At 46.7% G+C, this 20,547-nt stretch overlaps 2 protein-coding genes across 2 annotated transcripts; both read left to right on the top strand.

Annotated features, from left to right (window-relative positions):
- Positions 1–3,785: 3,785 nt before the first annotated feature.
- On the top strand, positions 3,786–11,452 carry lpla (lipoprotein lipase a). The gene is made up of 10 exons (XM_067229574.1): positions 3,786–4,019; positions 5,062–5,264; positions 5,711–5,890; positions 6,529–6,640; positions 7,125–7,358; positions 7,785–8,027; positions 9,115–9,235; positions 9,472–9,654; positions 9,768–9,875; positions 9,971–11,452. The coding sequence occupies exons 1-10, from the start codon at positions 3,926–3,928 to the stop codon at positions 10,020–10,022; spliced, it is 1,530 nt and encodes a 509-aa protein (XP_067085675.1). The 5' UTR covers positions 3,786–3,925; the 3' UTR covers positions 10,023–11,452.
- A 3,603-nt stretch (positions 11,453–15,055) lies between these two features.
- On the top strand, positions 15,056–19,702 carry LOC136935833 (lipoprotein lipase). Its single transcript, XM_067229487.1, has 10 exons — positions 15,056–15,209; positions 16,154–16,350; positions 16,742–16,921; positions 17,093–17,204; positions 17,387–17,620; positions 18,022–18,264; positions 18,506–18,626; positions 18,897–19,112; positions 19,291–19,398; positions 19,500–19,702. Exons 1-10 carry the CDS (start codon positions 15,110–15,112, stop codon positions 19,519–19,521), a joined length of 1,533 nt encoding a protein of 510 aa, XP_067085588.1. The 5' UTR covers positions 15,056–15,109; the 3' UTR covers positions 19,522–19,702.
- Positions 19,703–20,547: the final 845 nt, after the last annotated feature.

The raw sequence follows: 20,547 nt of genomic DNA, 5'->3' as shown, positions 1-20,547 counted from the left end.
GGGGTTTGGCGTACGGTGACACTTGAATAGTTTTTTACGTTCGAGTAGAGGAGGAGGGGAGGAGAATGAGAGGAGGGAGGAGGGCAGGGAAGAGGGTAAAAGGAGGAGGGGGGGGAGGAGGATGAGCGGAGGAGGAAAGGAAGGTGAGTGAAGGAGGGTGAGCAGAAGGGACTGGAAGGACCCAAGCCCTCCCACCCAGAGTCGACTGTAGGGAAGCTTCGCCTGGACGTATCCCCCGCAACAGCAGCTCCGTAGAGTCTTTGAGAGTGCAGGCTTCTCCACAGCGAGAACTTGCCATAGTGCGCGGTACACACAAGCTCCCTGCTGGTTTCCTTTAAGAGGCCTGCTCCATCCTGTGGTGTAACCAGACCCTTCCCTCGCCTGGTCCCCCTTTGTGAGTAAACACACGCAGGTTTGGCAATGGGATCCATCTCCAGACTCACAGTTTGATGAGAGAGAGAGAGAGAGAGAGAGAGAGAGAGAGAGAGAGAGAGGAGAGAGAGAGAGAGAGAGAGAGAGAGAGAGAGAGAGAGAGAGAGAGAGAGAGAAGAGAGAGAGAGAGAGAGAGAGAGAGAGAGAGAGAGAGAGAGAGAGAGAGAGAGAGAGAGAGAGAGAGGAGAGAGAGAGAGAGAGAGAGAGAGTTTTTGAATGTGTATGTACATGTCTGTGTGCCTTTCTGCTTTCTAGGATGGATGGGGTCCTTTGAAGTAGCAGTAGTATTGTAAACATAGAGGCCCACAGTCCCAGCTGTGTTATGCTGTGTGTATATGTGTCTGTCTGTGTGTCTGTGTCTGTGTGTCGGCGCGTGTGTATGTATATGCTTGCATGCATGCATGGCCGTCGTCTGTGTGTTTGTGTGTGTGTGTGTGTGTGCAGGCATGCGTCCGGGTGCATGGCAGGCATGCCTGCGGTGGCATGTGGCACAGATGGGGCTGTATTTATCACTCACGTAAATGTTTGTAATTAATGATGACTCTGCTTGTTGACCCATCAAGAGGCTGCCTCGACTGTTCAGCTGTTTCCCGGACTCCCAGGGGCTCGGCTGCCAGGTCAAGCAGACCTAACTCATGTCTAGGGAGGGATGTTTGTGAAAAAAACAGCAGGTTGGTTCTCCATCACGCTAGGAAGAGAATTTGACGCAAATTGAAACAAACTCTCTGAACCTGAAGCGTCGCGGCTGACCCAGGTTCTTGGGACAAAACTCAACAAGGGGTTGAGGAGTAAGGGACATTCTTTCCCGACAGGAAATGGATCCCTTTTCATCCTGCAGCTGTAGGGTACTCGCCGTTAGTCTTTCATTTCCTCACTTCCAGTGTCGCCATCGCCGTGGTAATCAGGGTGATCCAGTACTGCGTGAGACTAAACTGAGTCAGCAAACATGATGTGTACCAGATAATGCACCTCTGTCTGTCCTGTCTGTCTGTCTGTCTGTCTGGCTGGCTGGCTGTCTGTCCGTAGACAGACAGACAGACAGACAGACAGGAGTGTGGTTATTTCCACACTAATAACCCTTCAATTGTCTTATGACTGGCTAAGTGGCTGACTGGATTTCTGTGTAGAGTGAGAGTGTGTGCATGTGTGTGAGTGTGTGTGCATGTATGTGTGTGTTTGTGTGTGTGATTCGGATCATGGTCTTTTTAAAACGTAAAAAGTCTGTCATGATTATCATCCTCATCTGTACTTTGGTTAGGTTCAGTTGAGCTGCTGCCATTTTCTATCTTATCTCCTATCACAGCAGGGCTGGGAGGAGCAGAGCTCAGAGGAAGATCGAGAGGCTAGGCGTTGCTCTGGCTGTTATAACCACTGGGTTGTGCCCGGAATGGGAAGCCTAAACATCACTTCCTTGTGGTGTGTCAGACCCAACATTGTCATTGGGCCAAATTAGAAGAATAAGCTGTCTATGTTTAGTTTAATGGTAAAGAGGAGCTGATTCGTCCCACCACTGGGAATGTGATGGCTGCATGTGATGGTTTGTACAAAATGTGTGTCCAAAGAATGGAATGGAGTCCACAAGATATCTTACAAGGATACATGGATAAACTGGAGAATACCTTGAATCTTAATATGGTCATTTGTACATGGCAGGGATGTCTAGCGTCCATCAAGGACACCTGTTTTTTTTTGACACCCCCTTGCTTCAGGTCAGCCCATGGATTGGGGGTTACTCTGGGTCATTCGGAGGTATGGGGTTTCCACACTAATAACCCTTCACTGTAACCACTGACACGATGCAGGTTTAATACATCGAAAGGTTTGCTTTTGCAGATGATTACATTGAATGTAACAATATTACTACAGATAAGTAAGGAGGGGGGCATGCGTCAGAGGAGAGGATGTCTGCATGGCTTAAGTCCAGCAGGGGTTTCATGGATCATGTAGAAGAACAGTGGATACTATACCCTGAACAAGCAAACATTAGATGTTTTTGTCTATAGAGATCAAATAATATAATAGTAATGTAAAGGATATCGTTTGGGGTAACCTGTTCTTAGTTTTCTTCCGCTAAACTTTCCAGACACAAATAAGAACGGCATGTCTAATTGGGCTAGATTTAAGGTGTGTCACGCTTAACTTTCTCGTAAACTGCAATTGTTCATAAAACCGGTCTTTCTCTCACCAATTTTTTCCACACCCATGCGTCTCTCATCAGTGTCACATTTACGTGCAAAAGAGATGCATGCAAGTGAACGAAAATCTAAAACTGTTTTGTTGCCGGCATAAAATGGGAATTGTGTTTTTAACATCTGTGTTTCACTGTCGCAATGAAACACATTTAGCCTACCAAGTAGGTCTGTCTACATCTTAGAACAAAGGACATTCGTCGCGCACACTCTCCGACTTCTTAGACTCGTGGCATCATTGTTAGTCCACCGAGCTTTGCCATTGTTTCCAAATCCCTTTGCAAGTAACCGTTCTACAAGCCCAACCAATGAGCAAGCGGGCTTCTCAACACACCCAGACCCTCCGAGCACAAGAAAGTAAACACATCTTCAGTCCTGGCCAGATCATTGACGCGAAAGCACTGTGGCCCCTCAATCGGTTCCAAATAATAATTTACATGTCAAAACTCGCCATTCCATAAAACTAAACTCTTCAATCATTGTTGATATAAATCTACTATAAAAATGTATAGATATGGAAATCTATAAAAATATGTTTAATTTATAGAACATGTGTGACGAACAATCACTGTGCCAATGGATTGATCTAATAATGTTCTGGAATAAAAGTCTAATTCAATTTCTTTAATTCAATTTTCTATTTATTTTTGTTTATTATTCTCTGCAGTATTGGCTAGTGTCGGACAAATCATAGCCAGTTGAAATGTAGGCCTATTTAACATGATCTCACAAAACGCATGTCTTTTTATCTTGTGTTTTTGAAAAAGGAAAGCATTAGATGACGCTGAAAAACAAATATCACTTTTATTAGGCTACCTACTTTTTATTGACTATTTAAGATGTAATCACATGTTGTGCAAGATTATATATATGCTATAAAAGGTATACATTTGTCAATTTATCACATTGTCATAACAAGCATATCATCGCATAATAACCCAGGAAAATACAACTAACACATGTTTGGCCTCCTCCCCCAAGCATGGGGTCGTTCGTGCTGGCGCAGGGGGAGTTGTGAATGATTTCAGAGCTAATAGCAAGTTTGGAAAGGGTTCAAGCCCAGCCCACTTATTCCAGACCAATGGTGAATGTTTATTCAAATGAGCGCCTCATAAAGATAAGTTAGAGCGCAATTGTGGCAGACTTCATAGAACCTTTAGCCTTCACCGCAACTTAGAACCCACTCTTTGGCCGGAGCCTGTCTAAAAGTGACCCGTGTAATTGGATATACCACTATTAAAACAAAATTAAAGGAACTTTTTATTCAGGACCTATCAGGGGAACAAACCAAATCCAACAATAATATGGGAAAGGAAAATGTCTATTTGCTCACCTTTTGGATAACTTTGTCAAAAATCTGTGCAATCCTTTCTTTCACCAATGACCCAACTTTTCTAGGTGAGTATTTTTGGTTATTCTAAAGTGGTTCTTGCAATCAACATTTAAAAGTTTGGTTGCAAAAAAATACAAGACTGGCTGCAAAAACAATGACATGCAATGTTGAATTGCTCTCATAAAATAAACACTAGTGTTTACGGGAGGGCATAATTAATTCAGTCCGCTGCGAGTGACCGAGAGTAACCCACGCAACGATCCGGGATTTGATGAGGGACTCCAAACTTTCCCAGTTGCTCAGCTGGGGCGCAACATTCTTGAAATAGTTTATAATCATAATTCTATTTATTTGAGGTCTGTTTTTTCAGACTTTATACAATTTTAAAGACGTTTATATTCCATTTTATTTACAAATGGAAGAAATGTAGGTCCATTTGCAGTTTAAATCTATTTAATATTTCGTTGTTTTTCACACATTCCGATGTAAAATTTCAGCACTTAATACTATCATTTATTCAATTGAATTGAATGCGAAAACGTGATTCATGTAGCAAAGATTCCAGCTGGTTAATGCATGTGAGACAAAAGGGGGCGATATCCTACCTCATAATAGAAATAGCCTATCAAGCTGAACTGCATAACAAACGGATTCTGGATTTAGTTTTATTGTCACCTTTCTTTAATAGATGTATATGTGCATTGTTTTGCCAGCCCTTATCCAATAAAAAAATATTTTCACAAATGATCTGCTAAAATCGGGAAAACTATATTGTTGTAGTTTAAAATATGTTACACCAGGGGCCTGTTCCATATTTGGTAAACTCGCTTTATGAAACAGGCCCCTATAGATAACCCATAAATGCTGGAAATGTATTTTAGACGATGTAACATATTATGATGACTGGATGTTTTCGATCTACATGTCTAAGTTGACTGAATAAAGACCAGATGTTTTTGGTAGACCTATGGAAAATACTTGTAATAGGCTAAATATTTGTAGTTTGTACTCAATACTCACTAATTTGCATAATCAACATAACCCAATTCTAAATTACCCAAAAGTCTGACATCATCATTATGCACCTAATGTGTCTCTGTTGTCCAGGTAACACCACAAAGAGCCCAACGCTCTCCACCACTCCGGATTGGCTCTTGGACTACACTGACATTGTATCCAAGTTCTCTCTCCGCACAGCTGACACCCCCGATGACGACCTATGCTACCTTGTCCCCGGCCAACCAAAGACCATCGCAGAGTGTGAGTTCAACCCTGACACACAGACCTTCGTCATCATCCATGGCTGGACGGTAAGTGGAGCTAGCTAAGGGTTGTCAACATTACATATAGCCATCCTTTGCATACTTACTTGAACATACGTTTTTCTGTAGCCATTAATGCTCATTTTATGCTAAGTTTGGGGCAAAGTCAACCTAGATCCTCTGAAAAACTGTCTCTTTAAAACTATCATTACCTCTCCCTTCTCCCCTTTACCCCCAAAACAAGTTCAGCAATTACACAGCCTCATAATGAGTAGCAAGCACAATGCCTAAAAACAATGTCATAATAACCAATCATGCTATCCGGGACCCTGCAGAAGTCTGGCCAGCATCCAATCAGAGCACTGACTAGACAATGAGGTGAAAAGCCTTGAGCACATCGGGTCAGAGGATGACCTGATCTTGGTTGTCTGTGTGTGTGTGTCTGTGTGTGTGTCTGTATGTGTGTGTGTGTGTGTGGGCATATGCATTTGCAGATCACCGGGCTCTTTGAGAGCTGGGTGCCCAAGCTGGTGTCTGCCCTGTACAAGAGGGAGCCCAGTGCCAATGTGATCGTGGTGGATTGGCTGACCCGCGCCCAGCAACACTACACCACCTCCGCCGCCTACACCAAGCTAGTGGGCCGGGACGTGGCCAAGTTTGTCAATTGGATACAGGTAGGCGCATCCTTCTGAACAAATACTAGTTGCAAATACTATAAACAAGGAGATTTTGTGGAAAAAATAGAAGTGGAGTTTTCAATTTTCTATCAACACTAATGTAATATCTAAAACCCAAATATGACACAAATGTTCCCTATTGGATTGGGAAAACGAGGAGGGACTGGTTTAGTTGGAAAACGTAGCGAGTGTGTCGGAGTAACAGTAGTCTAGTTATCGTGTCGGAGGTACATTTCAGCCTCCTCAGAAGTCACGTTGTTGTCAAATGTGTAGCTGATGAAGTCATCTCTGAACTGCAGAGGTGGAGGTCGATCTCCTCTCCTGGTTATGATTTGATACAGAACCTAACCGTGTTTTTTTTTTTTTACGACTGTGTTAACCTAGCATTAGCCAGTCATTATAAGACTCACTGCTATTAAGAACTGCATGTGGAGCTTAGAATTTGCCTTGGATATGAGATGATGAAACAGCTGCTCGAGATACAATACAGATCTGGTTTCCTGGACTTTGATTGAGTTTATTCCTGGACTATAATCCTTCATATCCTCCATCTTGAACGTTGGAGTTTGACCAGAGTTTGGTTCATCTGGATCTGGTTCATCTCTTCTCTTCTCCTCCGCCCCCTCCCCCTGCAGAAGGAGCTCCAGTACCCCTGGGAGAAGTTGCATCTGTTGGGCTACAGCCTGGGGGCCCATGTGGCAGGCATAGCTGGAGCCCTAACCGAGAACAAGGTCTCCAGGATCACAGGTACACACGGCAAACAATCTGCCTCTCTCTTACCCTCCTGGACCTGTCTCTCTTCCTACACCACCCCTAGACCTGTCTGTCACCACCAGATACCTGTCTCTCTTCCTACACCACCCCTAGACCTGTCTGTCACCACCAGATACCTGTCTCTCTTCCTACACCACCCCTAGACCTGTCTGTCACCACCAGATACCTGTCTCTCTTCCTACACCACCCCTAGACCTGTCTGTCACCACCAGATACCTGTCTCTCTTCCTACACCACCCCTAGACCTGTCTGTCACCACCAGATACCTGTCTCTCTTCCTACACCACCCTAAACCACCTCTCCATGTAACTCTGGGGTTGCCCTACGATCAGGATTGATCTGTCATCTCTGTTTTTGGTTCCTTTCTTTATCTCCTTCCCTCTTTCCCTCCCTCCTTCCCTGCCTCCTTCTCTCTGCCCCTCCCTCCCTCCTTCCCTCCCTCCATCGCCCCTCCCAGGTTTGGACCCGGCAGGACCCAGCTTTGAGTATGCCGACTCGCAGAGCACGCTGTCCCCAGACGACGCCGAGTTTGTGGATGTGATCCACACTAACACCCGGGGCTCCCCCGACCGCAGCATTGGCATCCAGAGGCCCGTGGGCCACATCGACATCTACCCCAACGGAGGCACCTTCCAGCCGGGCTGCGATCTCCAGAACACCATGCTGATGATCGCCTCCTCCGGCTTCCAGAGTACGCACTTCACTTGATTCTGCCATACTCTTGTACTCTGTTTTACTCTACTATCTAGTCTACTCCACTGTACTGTACTCTACTCTAGCACCCGTAATCTTACTTCCGGTGTCACCAAGTGTTTCTTCTCGACATCAAAGAAACTAAAATGTCACTGTTACACCTTTACTACACAGCTGTACATTTTCAAGAGGGGGGTAGGTTTGCATTTCAGACAGCCTCAGGGGCTTTCTAACCCTCACAAAAAACGTCAGTGTCTAGCTGTCCAAGTCTGTGACATCATAGACTAAACACACAGATCCCACTGTCTGGCCAGTCACTGTCATACTTGGCATGTTAAGAGACAGGACAGGGGTCCAGACCCAGATAGTGCCTATACCGACCCAGTTTCACGCCTGTTCTCCCCGCCCCTCCCACCACCCCCAGACATGGACCAGATCGTCAAGTGTTCCCACGAGCGCTCCATCCACCTGTTCATCGACTCCCTGGTGAACGCGCAGCTCCAGAGCATGGCCTACCGCTGCAGCACCAAGGAAGCCTTCAACCAGGGCCTGTGCCTCAGCTGCCGCAAGAACCGCTGCAACAAGATGGGCTACAGCGTCACCAAGGTGCGCATGCCGCGCACCGCCAAGATGTACCTGAAGACGCGCGAGGCCATGCCTTACAAAGGTGAGCCGGCGGAGGAGGGGGGGGGGGGGGGGGGGGGGGGAGGCAGGAGGAGGGGGTGGGAGAGGAGGGGGGGGGGAACGACCGTGTGATTGCAAAGCTGAGCGGGAGGAGGGCAGGGAGGGGAGGGAGAGATGCAGAGAGATATACAGAGGTGGGGAGAGGGAGATTTCAGAACGGGAATTTAGACAGCTTCTTTTGAGTTTGACGTTCTCTAATTCAAACGTATTCGTAATAATTAGTAAGCAATATTTGATTTGCGTGTATGAGTTGCCGTCTTCAGGTTATTTTTGTTTGTGCTGCTGCTGCTGAATGTAGTTATTGTGCCTAAAGCTGAGAAAGCCTAATCCAACTTTTAGAGCCTTTTGGAGTCTTAAACAGCCTGTGCTTGTTACATAAGCACAACATGTCTCGCATACACAGACACAAATTCACGCACAAACAAGCAATCGCCACACACACGCACACACACCCACGTCCGCACATGCCACACGTCAGTGTGGAACCACGAGGAGAGGGCTAGCTCGCCACAGCCTTGTCACATGACCCCGGGGGCCAGGTGGGGGTATTTCCGTGTCGGGGTGAGGGTAGGGGGGTGTAAGGGTACCTGACACTGCAGCTTACTGATTTACAGGATACTCTGCACAGCTGGCTCTTTCCTACACTATTTTGGCGCCGGCACTCCATGTTCACTTGACGCACAGTATGTAAATGATTCACAAACTCGCCGGGAAGCCTAGCGCAGCTTGGTGAGAGGTGTAAAAGGGCCTTCCCTCTCGCAGAGACTAACTATGGGCCTGACCTGAGCCGGCTGGAGGGTGATGAGGAGGTTATGTAAGAGGTACAGAGGGAGATCATGTGGAAGAGCAGGCTGAAGACAAGGCAGGCAGGATGGGATAATGCCCATGAGTCACTAGAACGCAGAGCCCAGCGAGAGGATGTGTCGGAACCGCACAGGCCACGGTTGCGTGTCACTGTACGCACCTGCATGCTAGAAATGCTCACCCCTCCTTCTTTCTCTCTCCTTCGCTCTCTCTCTCTCTCTCTCTCTTTATCTCTCTCTCTCCGCCCCCCTCCCTCCCCCCAACAGTTTTCCATTACCAAGTGAAGGTGCATTTCTTCAGCAAGAACGAAATGAGCTTCAGCGAGCAGCCTCTCCGAGTGTCTCTGTACGGCACCAAAGCAGAGAAGGAGGACATCCCTCTCACCATGTACGTACTGGCACCAGAAACACACCCACACACCACACCTGGCTACCATCCCATACACACACCTCGATATCAAACAGATCCTGCATGACAAACTCCGTTTATTTATAGTTTCAAGAGAGCAAAATAGCCAACGCCCTCCCACAAACACAGTCATTCGAACACTCGAAAAAACACACGCCACGCTCTATATATAGTCTCCTGACCCCCTGACCTTTCCGTGACCCCTTATGCCCCAGGCCCTTCCTGAACGGTAACAGCACCTTCTCCTTCCTGCTGACCACCGACACGGACATCGGCGAGCTGATGATCGTCAAGCTGCGCTGGGAGAAAGACGCGCTGCTCAGCTGGTCGGACTGGTGGGGAAGCAACAAGTTCCACATCCGGAAGCTTCGCGTCAAGGCCGGGGAGACTCAGTCCAAGTGAGTCGTTCGGATCGATTCAAATCCGTTTCGTTCACTTTAATGTCGTTTTAAAGATGGCTCTCTGAGTGTGAGATGTGCGGTGCCTGACTGCCTTGTCTGTGGACGTTCAGGGTGATCTTCAGGTCCAAGGAGGGAGAGTTTGCGTACCTCAGCCGTGGGGGCGAGGACGCCGTCTTCGTCAAGTCCAAGGAGGCAACTCTGAGCCGCAAGGAGAGGAGGTAAGGCCCACATCAACACCGGACACTCCTGTTCTGAAAGTCCTTTTGGTTTGTTCTTAGTTGTTGACCCCCTATCTCTCTCTCTGTCCATCCAGAATGCACAGGCTGAAAACCGAGGGAAGCCTTTTCGAAGAGAATGATGCTTAAAGCACTTGAATCGATCGAGCACCCCCCCCCCCCCCCCCCCTTGCCCCCACCATGTCTGTCCACAACAGCCAAAGCTGAGCAGGACGAGTGGGAGAACTTTCTTGCACAGTTACAGAGAGGATACGAGACTTATCCCCTTCGCTGCGTGCCTCTGCTTTCCTCCTGTCCGATGTCATCCCTCCTTCCCCCCCTCCTCTTCCTTCTTTCCTTCCTTCCTTCCGCTCCTCCTCTTTCCTGTCCACCTTCTACTCTTCCTCCTCCTCCTCCCTTTTCTCTGCCTTCTCCACGCTCCCAAGCACCGCCTGAACCACCTTGTCCCGCTTGGAGTCTGCTTTGTGTTTCTGTCTTTCATTCATCGTTTCACGCAACAGGCCAACCACCCATCCATCCCTTTATTTACCAATATCCATGGCAAATGTTACGATCGCCTCGACCATACGCCAAGATTTTGTCTTTGAGAACACTGACTAACTTCCTTTTGGCAACATATCATTTTTAAGTCCTTCATTCTTGCTGTTTATGTCTGCCTTGTTTGAACTGTGGATGTCTCTACATCTAGGTAGTATTTGCCCATGTGAGCTTGATCAATTGTTAAACAGGTGGAGAGTGATAGGCATTGTTTGGCACATCTCTATTCATGCTAAAACAATCATGGCTAACGTCGCTTATGTTTATTGTGCCGCAACCACTAACGCTACATATGCTATATCACATTGCGGCCCAAAGATATTTAGCTCTTCTTTGTGTAAATAGCTTTTCTCAATCAGTATTATATATATATGGGGAAAAAATGTGTTTATCGATGAGTGAATGCATGCTTGTTCTTGCTTGGTTATTGTGTCTGGCACGGGTCACTTTAAGGGCTCTCTGTTCCCCGCAATCCCAGTGGAACATTCTTGAAGGTCAAAAAATGACATTGTTTGTTTTGAAAATGTTTTTTTACCCACATAGATCTGAGGTCATGTGCTAAATTCTGATTCCCTAAAGTACCTATATGTCCTCCTAACTGGGTCAATGATGTAATGTGTGAAGTTCACTAAAATGCCCTTGTTTTTGATGGGTCAATCTGTTATCTGGAACAAAATAAATCAAATGTGTAAATGTAAAGCCTTTTGCAGTCACTGCATTGTAATCTGTGAACAACCCTACATAATAACCATATTACATCCAGAGAATATCTCATTCTATTTATTGAATGTACCTGTACATGTATATATTTGTATATTAAGCTGTAATATATTTGGCCAAGTTTCCAATGCTGTCAATCTGTGTTTTTTTAGAAGAAGCATTGTGATTTTGTTTTTTGCACGCGTGGCTTTCTGTGTAGCTGATCAAATCAGACTCCATGGACGGTTTCCTTTAATGAACTGAAATGCAGTGCACTGTAAAAACAACAACATCATACTTTAATAAAGTGAATCCAATCCACACTCGGGTATTCTGGCGGTCCTTATTCCATCATTTAGTCTATGCGGACCCTGCAAATCCTTGACAATGGGGACTTCCAGTCCTTGAGTATACTGCATAGGGTGTAGAAGCGACAGTTTTCTTCAGTTAAGCTTAAAGGTGTGTAATTAGAGAGAAAAAGATCACTGGAAAACGCCCAGTGAACGTATCGACATACAGTAGTATGGCAGGATTTTTGTAAACAAATCACTTTTAATGGAGGGAGTCAGGTGGCTGAGCAGTTAGGGAAGCGGGCTAGTAATCTGAAGGTTTCCAGTTCGATTCCCGGCTGCCCAAATGACGTTGTGTCCTTGGGCAAGGCACTTCACCATACTTGCCTCGGGGAGAATGTCCCTGTACTTACTGTAAGTCGCTCTGGATAAGAGCGTCTGCTAAATGACTAAATGTAAATGTAAATGTAATGAAATCAATCATTCAGCCGATACAAAAGCGCCAAACAACATACCTGGCGTGACCACATCAAAGGCAAGGAAGATTCTAAACTATATTACAAAAACAGTAGGAGACAGTTGGCTACCCCGTCATTACTTATGATGGGTCATGAAAGGCAGCTCCTGTTTCGCTTCTCTCCGCTGGATTCCTGACATAACTCATAACCGTGTTATTACTCCGATGGCTCCCACACAGAGCCGTCATTGTGGCTCAGCTGATAGCTGCCGTGCACCGCGAGCTGCGGCTAAGACTCCACCACCAGCCCGGTTGGTGACCTCCAAACTCTGTCTCCACATGCAAAACAAGTTGTGTAATATGGAGCACACCATCACACAAGCAACGTGTGCATTCCCTGTACTCCCCATTCCCTAAATTTGGATTAATTTCGTGGAAGCTTTCTGCTTTCCATCGAATTGCGTCATTTCATTGGGTAATGTTCTAAATCCAACCCTAGGTTCTTCCATGAGATAGCATAGTGTCATGATGTGACAACTCGACTGTGGATCATGAGGAGATATAAGGCCCATGTGGGAACAAATGCACTCTGAAAGATGCATCAATCATTCAAAAAAGCTTTATAATGACACTTGTCTGTCCATATCAACACTCAGGACCCCCCACCCCCCCTACCCTGGAACCACACACACCAATGGAATGATGAAAACCCCTATTCTTTTCATCTTACTTTAAAGTATTTGAATGATGTATTTGATTTGTGTCAGACCTTGGGGAGAGGTAGATAGTGTTGTCTTTCTGTCTACCTACATAGGTCAAACACGCCTCCCATTAGCGTGTGCATTACCAAACATTTTTGTGACACAAAGGACTCACAGTAACACCTCCACTTCCCTCTGACCCTAACAGCTCTAACCCCACCCCTTGATTGTGGCACAACGTCCTGTTTGTGGAACATTCCATGATAGGACAGTTGTAAGTAAATCCTCATAAAGCACAGCCAAACCCAAGCAGTGGGCCTCGTGGGAGCTCTGTTTACTTCTCCAAACTCCCCAAAAGGGTTGTTTTGTTCTCCTCAACCAGCCCTTTCCTACCCCTGAACCTCAATCTGCTGTTCAACTGGACCTCGATCCGCTCCCATCAAAACAAACGACATCATCGGCGTCCCAGGCGCCCCCAGCTCCTCCTCTCCCACCCCCAGAGACAATAGACGGGCGGCTCGGGAAAGCGGCTGCGTCTGTTTTCGTTACACTGCTGTTCCCGCTTTACAAGGAAACCCGTGGACCCGTTCCTAGAAGACCAACATGCCTGAGCCAACTGGAGAGCATCAGGAGGAACCAGCACCTCTTGTGGGATGAGATCGAAGCCAGTAGTATGTGTGTGGGTGGGTGTGTGTGTGTGAGTGGGTGTGTGTGTGTGTGTGTGTGTGTGTGTGGGTGTGTGTGTGTGTGTGGTGTGTGTGTGTGAGTGTGTGTGTGTGTGGGTGTGGGTGGGTGTGTGTGTGTGTGTGTGTGGGTGTGTGTGTGTGTGTGTGGTGTGTGTGTGTGTGTGTGGTGTGTGTGTGTGTGTGGTGTGTGTGTGTGTGTGTGTGTGTGTGGTGTGTGTGTGTGTGTGTGTGTGTGTGTGGGTGGGTGTGTGTGTGTGTGGTGTGTGTGTGTGGTGTGTGTGTGTGTGTGTGGGTGGGTGGGTGTGTGTGTGGGTGGGTGGGTGTGTGTGTGGTGTGTGTGTGTGTGTGGTGTGTGCTCCCACCTGTCGATGGTGAGAGATTCCGCCGTCAGAGCCAAATCCTGCGTTGTTTTCAGTCAGGGACAGCAGAGGCCTGTGTCTGTCTGTCAGCTCTGGAGAGTCACGCTCGAGTAACAAGCCACTTGACTGAGACTGGGCACACTTGCATTGTTAAATACTTGAATGAACGAAACACCCGTGGGCTTGGCGGGTGATAATGTTATCAGAGTGACTCAGTGTGTGTGTGTGTGTGGTGTGTGTGGTGTGTGTGGTGTGTAAACACTACAGGCGCCTCATGGAAACCTTGGCTGCGTCAGGTTACACTGCAGTATCCTAATGCCAGTTACACCCCAGCACTCGCCATTCACGGTCCACCCGACTCCTCTGTCTTTTGGAAACAATGAATGACAGAACAATAGTGGTCCAGCTAGATGTGACAATGGTCACTGGTACAAAGTGGGTTCTACTGTGCAATAACACCTTAATAACAAGCGTATCAGCTGCACGGGTCACCAGGATTCTAATCCCAATAACCAAAACAGACCTGCAGCCTGCATGCTTCCGGAGCGTATATGAGGTGCTATTGTCACATCTACAGTACTTATGGGGTTCCTCATGAACAGCAAATCGGAAGTGACATCAGATTTGTAGGAAGATGCCTGCAGCCTACAGCATAATGGTATGTTTGTGGGGAAGTCTAGTTTCTCAGCAGTGCTAGCCTCCATTTTCGGACGGAGGGTGGTCAGGCAGGGGCCAGGGTTATAGGCAGGGGCCAAGGTTGAAGCCCACCTTTGCGAAGGCTGGGAGGGCCTATGTAGTAACTAGCTAACCTTAACCCTGGCCCCTGCTGGGAAACGGCTAAGAATGTCAGGGCATTAAATCCTGGGTGATTTTCTGTTACGCAATGTAACCCGGGGAAACCAATATGAAGCCAAACATGCAGTGTTCATACTACTGGATGAGCTGCAACACTGAAGTGCTACACATTCAAATCTGAGTGGTGAAGGTGGAAAAACAATGAGTTATCATTAAATCAGACTCCCTCACAATTAAACTTTAGCTTATACCCCATGTTGATTTAAATTGCAGTATGACCTTGCTACAGTCAAAACGAGGTCTAGATCGGACTTATGGTACATCTTATGACAGTTGGACAATTTCCGTTTTTCCAGAGCCAAACAAATAATACGTTTGACCAGATGTCTCATATTAAAATCAGCATTGAGAGATTTAGACGAGGGACATCATGCAATAAAATCCACAAATTATTTACTTTCTACTCACTGCGCTTCCCCGCCCGGGGGAGAGCAACCAATGAGTTTGCGAGAGGGTGAGGTGCTATTTAAGAACTGAGCTTTTTCAAAGTGGCTCAGATATCAACCCTCTACGAGCGAGTGAGCGCACGGGAATTATTGAGCCAAGGAGAACAACCTTTAGGACTACAGTTAATAATTAAACAAGTTTGGCATCTCGAAAACGTGTCCCCCAAAACATCCGGTGACAAAGAGATGAAAGGCTGGCAAGTCCAATGTCTTTTCTTTCTTGTGTTAAACGCAACTTTTCTTCATGTGACCTCCTTGGAAGAAGAGCTCGCTGATTCTATATTTGGTGAGTAGCGAGTTCACTTTCTGGTTTACAGAAATACATTATTTTGACATTTGCCCAATGACAGTCAAAGATGTAGCATGCTCTTTGAAGTAGGCTATCTAATCGATTTGATCGGTGAAAAACAGCTGTCGATTTCTGTAGAGACCGACTGCATGCCCCCTTGTGCATGAGTCTTTATGAGATGACGTTGCCAACGTCTTTATAGCGACCCTAGTACACTTTATACGCCCATCAACTTTTATGAGTAAATTAAAAAAAAGTATTTTAGGTAGTCTAGACGGCTGCCAAGTACATTTTATTATCTCAAAATAAAAGTAAAAAATTAACTGTATCCTGTTAATTTATCAATTTCGCATTTAAGTCCAACCAACTATAGTCAGAGCACTTCAGTAATGCTCCTCCTGTGCCCTACCCAGACAACTGAGCTGGACTGCAGGGTGGCTGATGTCTGTTACTGCGCTATTCTTTGAACGAGCTAGCTAGGGAACAAAGCTGGGAAACCTTGTTGTTCTGAGGGGCCCGTCTAGCAGCCTGAACCCCAGTAACCTCCCTGATCCTCTCCCAGGCTCAGCCACTAAGGGGCCTTCAGATGCTGGGCAGTCAGGCGTCACCTGCCTAGCCTGGCTCTCCAGACCTTCAGCCCTCAGCTTAGGGAAACAGCAAGGATTGACCTTGATGGCAATACTAATTGCTAAGGAACTAAGGAATGCAACCACACTTTTTTTCTTTAGTTTATTATGAACTTTGTTAATTTCCAATAGAATAGAATATTCTACTTAAATAATGAATGAAATAGAAATGGAATATTCCATTCATATCGTTAGGAATATATTATAGTCCACTCTATTCTGTTTTGGAAGCCCTGAATATTCTAACTCTGTAAGACTACATGTTCTATTTCCACATCCAGCAACAACCTTCATTCATCCTCCTTCCCCATTCAGGTAACCTCCTGGACCCGCTGAAGGACCTGTTCGACCATCCGGATGAGAGCCATGTAGCCAACGCCAGGTTCTCCCTGCGGAAACCCTCCCAGCCCGACGACGACCTCTGTTACATTGTCCCAGGGAAGCCGGAGACCCTCTCTGCCTGCTCTTTCAACAGCACCACCAAGACCTTCCTGGTCATTCACGGTTGGACAGTACGTTTTTTCTCCCTTTATTCTTCATTAGGTTTCGTTAGCTGTGACCTAACCTGGCAACCGCTAGCCTTTGGATTTGACCCTGTTTGGTTCTTCTAGCCGGTCCAAGCACACCGAACCAGCTTCAGTCTGTTGCTCAATCACTGGTCCAGCCCTTCAATCCCTAGTCTCTCACAGTTATAGATAACCCTTTGTTTCTTCTGGATATCCTCCCAAATTCCTCAAGACTCATTTGACGACTTAACAAAAGCTTGTCTTAGAAGAAGGCACCAGGACAGGCCTGGATAGGCTTGGAGAGGTAGAGATGTAACTTTATATTTGTGTTTGGATATCCCTGTTGGTGACAACCCACATCTCTCTCTCTCTTTCTCATTCTCCTTCCCTTCTTCAGGTGAGTGGCATGTTTGAGAGTTGGGTGGCAAAGCTGGTGTCTGCCCTGTACGAGAGGGAACGAGACGCTAACGTCATTGTGGTGGACTGGCTCACCACTGCCCAGAACCATTATGTGGTGGCCGCCCAGAACACTAAGATGGTGGGCCAGGAGATCGCTCGCTTCATCGACTGGATGGAGGTGAGTCCATGTCATCAATGCCTTTCGTCAGAATACCCAATAACATCTTATCTGATGGCTCCATCTCAAACTTCATCTATCTTTCATCCATCTATTCATTCATCCATCTTTCCATTTATCCATTCCTCTACTTACAGTATTTGTGACAATAGCATTTTTGACTACTTTCAGGAGACCACCAACATCCCTCTGGAGAACCTGCACCTGATTGGCTACAGCCTTGGAGCTCATGTGGCAGGATTTGCTGGAAGCCACGCCTCCAATAAAGTGGGAAGAATAACAGGTAAACAGGTGGTTGGGGCCTTCACCGACTCTGTTTTCAACTATTTCCAGCTGTCCTTTTATTGGCATCTTTTCTTTTAACAACTTTTGTAAATTACCTCTTTCTCTCCCTCCCTCCCCTCCTCTCTGTCTCTTTCCTTCTCGCTCTCTCCCTCGTTCTCCCTCTCCTCTGTCTCCGTGCAGGTCTAGACCCCGCAGGGCCAGATTTTGAGGGGGAGCACGCCCACAGACGTTTGTCCCCAGACGACGCTCACTTTGTGGACGTGCTCCACACCTTCACTCGGGGCTCCCTGGGGCTCAGCATTGGGATCCAACAGCCCGTTGGACACGTGGACATCTACCCCAACGGAGGGGGCTTTCAGCCGGGCTGCAACCTGCGGGGGGCCCTGGAGAGGATCGCCAATTTTGGATTATTTGGTGAGAATGTGTTCAGGCTCGTTTTCACACACTCTGTTTCACGTGTTTTTCACAACTGTTTACACCATCGATAAAGACATCTGCTCCACACATCCCATTGAGCTTTATAGGTGTAGCGTGTCTGAATGAAGAATGTAGGGTTCGTAGTTGTGAACAGAGAATAATAGGTCAGTGACACTGGAAAAGCTTAGTGCCCTTGCCGAGACAGAGGGCAGCCAGTAAGACCATCTCTATTTCCTCACCTGGAATCACTTCGCTGTTTAAACCTTGTTTTAGTTGGAATATTAAGCTAATAGTATTGGAGCTATGTCTGTTTGGCAATTGATATATCGTTGTCTTTAGCGGGCAGTCTTCATAACCACCCCCCCCCCCCCCCCTCTCTCTCTTCTCTGTCTGCACAGCCATCAGCGACGCGGTCAAGTGCGAGCACGAGCGCTCCATCCACCTGTTCATCGACTCGCTGCTCCACGAGCACGAGGCGGCCAAGGCGTACCGCTGCGGCAGCAACGACATGTTCGACCGCGGCGTCTGCCTCAGCTGCAGGAAGGGCCACTGCAACACGGTGGGCTATGACATCAGCAGGGTGCGGCGGGCACGCGACGTGCAGATGTACACCAAGACGCGCGCCTCCATGCCCTTCAGAGGTCAGTAGCGGGGGTCAATGTCAGGAGGGTGGAAGGTCGAGAGTGGGAGTCGAAGGAGATTAACAACAGATGTAGTAAATACTGAAATCAATACGGATGTAGCCTGTAGACTGTGTATCATAGCAATTAGCTGGGTCTTGAAATCTTCTATTTCATTCTTGCATGTATTTCAGGACCATGGTGTTTTGCTTGTTGTCATGTCAGTGTAGTTGCTAAGGTCTGCTGTTCTGCCCCTCTGCAGTCTACCACTACCAACTGAAGATCCACTTCTCCAGCCAGGTGAAACTGTCTGAAATGGAGCCCTCCCTCACTGTCTCTCTCTTCGGGACCAATGGAGAGGCAGAGAACCTGGAACTCACACTGTGAGTAACTGCCAGACACCTGTGTGATCTAGTATCTATATCTGTGGAACCCCATGGTGATCTTAGTCATTTTTGAGGCCAAAATGTACACCTCGGGGAAGGCTGTCTTTGATATTGAATGAACAGTATCTGTTTCCTTAAATTATTCATCACCTCATTGTTTATATTTGTAACCTGAGACCGGATGTCTGAGGGATTTGTAATTGCATATTGCTAGTTGTTGTGTCTTAATGGCAACCCCTTTATTTTGCTCCCCTGTCATTGGTACAGAAAAGAGAAAATTGCAACCAATAAGACCCACTCGTTCCTGCTGGTGACAGAGAAGAACGTTGGGGACCTCATGATGCTCAAATTTAAGTGGGAGGAGTCTGCCAGCTGGTCGGCCTCCTCCATGCTCAGAATGGTGTCTTCTTGGTGGTCAGGTGACTCGGGCTCCAGCATGGACGTCCACAAGATCCGCATCAGAGTGGGGGAGACGCAGAAAAAGTGAGTCTTGATTGGGCAGTCCATTCACCACGTAGACATGCTAAAACACATTCAGTGGCTCATGCAGTTTGTGTGGCTCACTGTGTTTTGAGAACAGACAGATTTGAGGCACTGGTTAGTAGTAGTAGTGCAAATGGGTTTGGTAACTTTCCATGCATTTCTGTTTTTGTTCGTCAAGGATGGTGTTCTGTGTGAAAAACTCTCAGGCTCACATCTTGGAACAGGAAGTCACCTTTATAAAATGCAAGGACGAGTGGAGGTCGTCCGGCAACAGCCCTTCCAGAAGGTGAGTCACCTGGTCAGCTCTGACCTTCCTGTCTAGAAGTGTCATTACTAGTTGGAGGTGCAGTCATTGGAGAGAACTGACCTTGAGTTTTATTTTGACAGGATAACCCTGAAGAAGCCCTAACGCTGGAGCCACCAAAGAACGCCCTCTTCACTGCACTTCCAAAAAAAGAAGAAAAAAAAATACAGAAGCTATAATTTGTTTGGTCTTTTAGACGATACAAAGACATTACTCCATTGCACACAGTGTACAGGAAAGTCTGTTATTTAAAAGAATGCTATGTGAATAATATTATTTCCATAAACACTGCATTTGTGTCACGTTACTGTAACTAAGTGGTGGCAACTGTATAAGATGTGGAGCCTGCGGTTGACAGAAGCCCACAGATCCTACTGAAGCCAGGCAGAGTCCAGTTTGTGCCCGCCCTCTGCAGACATCCGGCCCTGTCCATCAAACACCTGGGAGAGGTGTGGGGAAGATGCAACCCTCGCATCTCTTTCTTAAGTGATTCCATTCAGAACGTTTAGAAACAATTCCATATCTAGGGGATTGTTTTTTTTGTTTTGTTTTTTTAGCTGAGCTTAGTGTCCAAACAGAAGTTGTAGAAAGAAAACATGCACAGGTGAAGGTTAATATTGATTCGACACAGTACATGGTCGGCCAAGGGGTTGATCAGATCAAACCATACTTTCCCCCAAAGCGGATGAAGACCACTTGGTCCGTTACTCCTGGAGGTGGACACCTGTAGAAGCGGTGGTGGTTGCCGTGGTGTTTGGGGGCAGTGGGGCACCAGGGGGCCCGCAGAGGCCCTGTGGGTTGTCTTCCCTCTCCAGACTGAGCATTCACCATGTCGTCCTCAGTACCATGCGTGGCTGCAGGATCAGACTATGTGTGCCTTAAAGATGGTCGCCACACCACAACACATGCATGCTGTTGCAAATGAATGTTGTGTCTAAACCAATGTGGGTTTTTTATGTTATTTAGTTTGTTTGATGTTGATTGTTGTAGTGTTTAAGTACATGTTTCGGACATGGAACATGACACCATTGGTATCAGTAAGATCTGAGTTGCACATTATTCCAATAACTGTGACATATTCAAGCACTTGAGCAGCAATGCAAGGAGTTTTTTCTACATTTTTTTTTTTTT

Source organism: Osmerus mordax, chromosome 26, assembly GCF_038355195.1.
Source record: "Osmerus mordax isolate fOsmMor3 chromosome 26, fOsmMor3.pri, whole genome shotgun sequence".
NCBI lineage: Eukaryota > Metazoa > Chordata > Actinopteri > Osmeriformes > Osmeridae > Osmerus > Osmerus mordax.
Note: the sequence above shows the minus strand (reverse complement) of the source record. Positions and strands in the feature narration are given on the sequence as shown.